At 51.7% G+C, this 2,102-nt stretch overlaps 1 protein-coding gene across 1 annotated transcript in view; it reads right to left on the reverse strand.

The window, feature by feature from the left end:
• The window catches only part of SHOX2 (short stature homeobox 2), a 10,770-nt gene that overhangs the window by 7,678 nt on the left and 990 nt on the right, over window positions 1–2,102 (reverse strand). Inside the window, exons 2-3 of the mRNA XM_014537971.1 lie at window positions 1,728–1,856; window positions 1,553–1,634 (exon numbers count right to left, since the gene is read on the reverse strand). Of these exons, the coding sequence (XP_014393457.1) occupies window positions 1,553–1,634; window positions 1,728–1,856 (211 nt within the window). The remainder of the gene's footprint in view (window positions 1–1,552; window positions 1,635–1,727; window positions 1,857–2,102) is intronic.

The raw sequence follows: 2,102 nt of genomic DNA on the forward strand, positions 1-2,102 counted from the left end.
TGTCGCCTGAGCAGAGGCGTCCACGCCATGTTGGCAGCCTGGAGGGCTCGCCGCCCACGCCGGGCTAGAAGGCGAGAGGCAGAAAACTAGCCTCCCAGGGCTCGCGGGACTGACCGCCGCCTCGGTTCTCGCCTTGTCTCTCCCCATCGGACAGGCCGACTGGACCCCAAATGCTTCAACCCGCAGAGATCAACAGGTTCAGGCAGAACATTCGCGATCCGCGGTTTCTATTGGTTGCTCAAAGCCTTTTCATGCATCCACCAGCTCGGATGTTTAATAAAATATGCATTTTTTTTTCCTTGCTCTGGGTTTGCACACATCCGTTGCTATTTTCCTGCCCTTTCTTCTCCTCCCTTTAAAAACGGGAGCTCTGCAAATGTGAGCACACAGAGATGCCCAAGGGATATGGCTATACACAGGGGTGGGCAAAAGTAGGTGTACAGTTGCAATACACACAAACAATGCGATAATTAATAAATAGCAAGACGAGAATAAACCGTTCACGTACTCACAACTGTAAGCCTACTTTTGCCAACCGCTGTACATTAAGGCCAAGTGGCAGTGATCAGGGGAGCCACCTCAACAACAGAAACTGCCCTCTGAACCTTCTTCATCCTCTGCGCCTGAGTCGGAGACTTGGTGTGTGTGTGTGTTTTAAAAGCATCAAAGCTGAGTTTGGATAGTCCAGGCTGTTGGCAGTTTTTCCCCAGCCCAGGTTCCAGATCAGCATGGGAGTTAAACATCATTTCCAAAAGAGCCGGCCTGCAGAGAAATTAAGACTTGCCCTGCGCTTGGAAATGAGCGATCCCAGGACTGCGCCTACCCCGGGTTCAGACCTTAACCTCTCCGTCTTGCCCGCTGCTGTGCCCAGGGCCCAGAGCTGCGGCCTCACCCAGGCTTCAGGAGGCTGCCCTGAAGCGTCAGACCGCTATGCCAACACTTTCCAAATTTAGGAGAACCTGGTGCAGCGTCTGGAGGCGAAAGAATGGCCCCCAGATCTCAGCCCTGCCTGCCATTCTTACTGTGGTGATCTTAAGCGATGCCAGCATTTCTAGGTCTCAGAGTTCGTTTTGTGGACATGTGTCCTTCCTCCTGGAAGGAAGTGGGTAACACAGTAGAAAACATTCACAGCCAAGTTAATAAAATAGTTTCACTCACAGTGCAATAAAATTTAAATATGAAAACACACTGGAGCTACTGCCCAAGGGGTGAAAGGCTGTCTATTTTATGTCATCCACCATGGATACCTCTCAAACTTTGGGGACTTCAAAGAAAAAGATGTCCACATTTCCAGTTGATTAATAGACTTAATATAATCTTTACTTCGCCCCCAAATTTCCACTTATTGGACTAAACAGGAACAGACCGTGTTATAAACAACTTAATTGCTTGCTTAAATATGTGATTCTACGCATGTCACATATTTTCTTAATTGGAAAAATATGGCAGCCCACCAGTTACTGCAGGGACCAAGTGCCAAATTAATTTTATTGTTGAACTCCTTTGAATTGGTACAGCACGCTCTACCATTTAGGTAAAGCCGCTTCCTAACACTTTGCTGGCACCAGAGGATTTTCCACGCACAAAACCAGAGTACTGGATGAGGCGAAGCAGTAAGCGGAATTGTGTAAATACTGAAAAACAAACAAACAAAAAAGAGGAGCCTCACACGTCTCCCAGGACAAACAGCATAGGCTGGACCTTAGCTCGCCTCGGCCTCGTTCTACCTTCATAGCCCAAAGAGAATGCGAAGTTTGGCCCCCCAACATCCAGGGATCCAGGGTCTTCGCCGAGTTCTAGCGGTTCTTTGCGGCGGTCCCAAACCCCCGGGCGACCGGAGGGTGACATGCCCCATCCTGCCGGAGAAAAACGCATTGGGGTGGAATGGGAACAGCCGGAGCGCCCGAGAAGGGCGCGCACCATCCCCATACGCCCCCCTCCCCGCAGACACCCGGACCCCACCCACGACCATGCACACCACCTTCATCACTCCCGCGTCCAAACTGGGATCCCAGGGCCCTCGCCTCGTCCCGCCCCCCACCCCGCCGGGCCTTGGGGTCCTCTCCCGCCTAAGCGGAGTTGGGAAGGCGGGAAGGGGAACC

The sequence above is a fragment of the Myotis brandtii genome, unplaced genomic scaffold (assembly GCF_000412655.1).
Source record: "Myotis brandtii unplaced genomic scaffold, ASM41265v1 scaffold186, whole genome shotgun sequence".
Taxonomy (NCBI): domain Eukaryota; kingdom Metazoa; phylum Chordata; class Mammalia; order Chiroptera; family Vespertilionidae; genus Myotis; species Myotis brandtii.